Raw genomic sequence first — 767 nt, 5'->3', positions numbered from 1 at the left:
CGGGAAGCCACTGTCCCGGGTGGTGATAGAGGCCCCGCTCAGTCTGCAGGGGCACCGCGGCCAGGGTCACAGCGCAGCCGCTGTCCCCTCCCCGCCAGGGAGGGAGGGGCGCGGGGGTCCCGGTCCCACCGTGGGCGCAGTGGCCTGGCCCGGCCAGTGGCATTTCGGGAGTGAAAAACCAGCCCTGCGGGTAGGGTCACGGGAGCCACCTGGGTTTGTCCTTAAAAACGGGATTTCACGGGTTACACCGTCACGAGGATGATGTCATGCAGCCTGACAAAACGCCCCTGCCCGCCTCAGACCGGCGTGGTTCGTCTGTTGGCCGGGTTGTTGTGCAAAGACTCCTTGAACTCTTTGGGGATGGAGTTATGGACCTGTAAAAAACCGTGGTCCCGCTCCGAGTTGAGCAGCGTCCCCATGGTGACCTTGGAGGGATCCCTGGAGAGGGTGAACATGGAGATGTCTAGGGGGGGAGGCGGGTGAAGGCTGATTTCTTCAGCAGCTCCGAGTGGGACTTGGCGCGGATCTGGCGGTGCTTCTCGATGTACATGTGCACGGCAATCACCCCCACCATCTCGGCGATGATGAAGGACAGGGCTCCGAAGTAGAAGGACCAGCCGTAGGAGTAGCTCTTCTTGGAGTCGCTCTGCCCTGGGTCCCCCGCGTTGGCTGAGATGTAGACTATAATCCCGATGATGTTGCTGAGACCTTCAGGGGAGGACGAGAGGGAGAGGCGCTCGCTGGAGCGGCAGGAGAGGGATGGGGCA

General features: G+C 62.5%; 1 protein-coding gene across 1 annotated transcript; it reads right to left on the bottom strand.

The window, feature by feature from the left end:
• Positions 1-296: 296 nt before the first annotated feature.
• Positions 297-708, bottom strand: CACNG3 (calcium channel, voltage-dependent, gamma subunit 3; the record flags this gene model as incomplete). Its single annotated transcript, XM_010284747.1, is given in 2 exon segments — positions 297-464; positions 467-708. Coding segments are annotated over 2 exon segments (410 nt in total), but the record flags the coding sequence as incomplete, so codon positions are not given.
• Between the last annotated feature and the right edge of the window lie 59 nt (positions 709-767).

This window comes from Phaethon lepturus, unplaced genomic scaffold (assembly GCF_000687285.1).
Source record: "Phaethon lepturus isolate BGI_N335 unplaced genomic scaffold, ASM68728v1 scaffold49273, whole genome shotgun sequence".
In the NCBI taxonomy this organism is placed as follows: domain Eukaryota; kingdom Metazoa; phylum Chordata; class Aves; order Phaethontiformes; family Phaethontidae; genus Phaethon; species Phaethon lepturus.
Note: the sequence above shows the minus strand (reverse complement) of the source record. Positions and strands in the feature narration are given on the sequence as shown.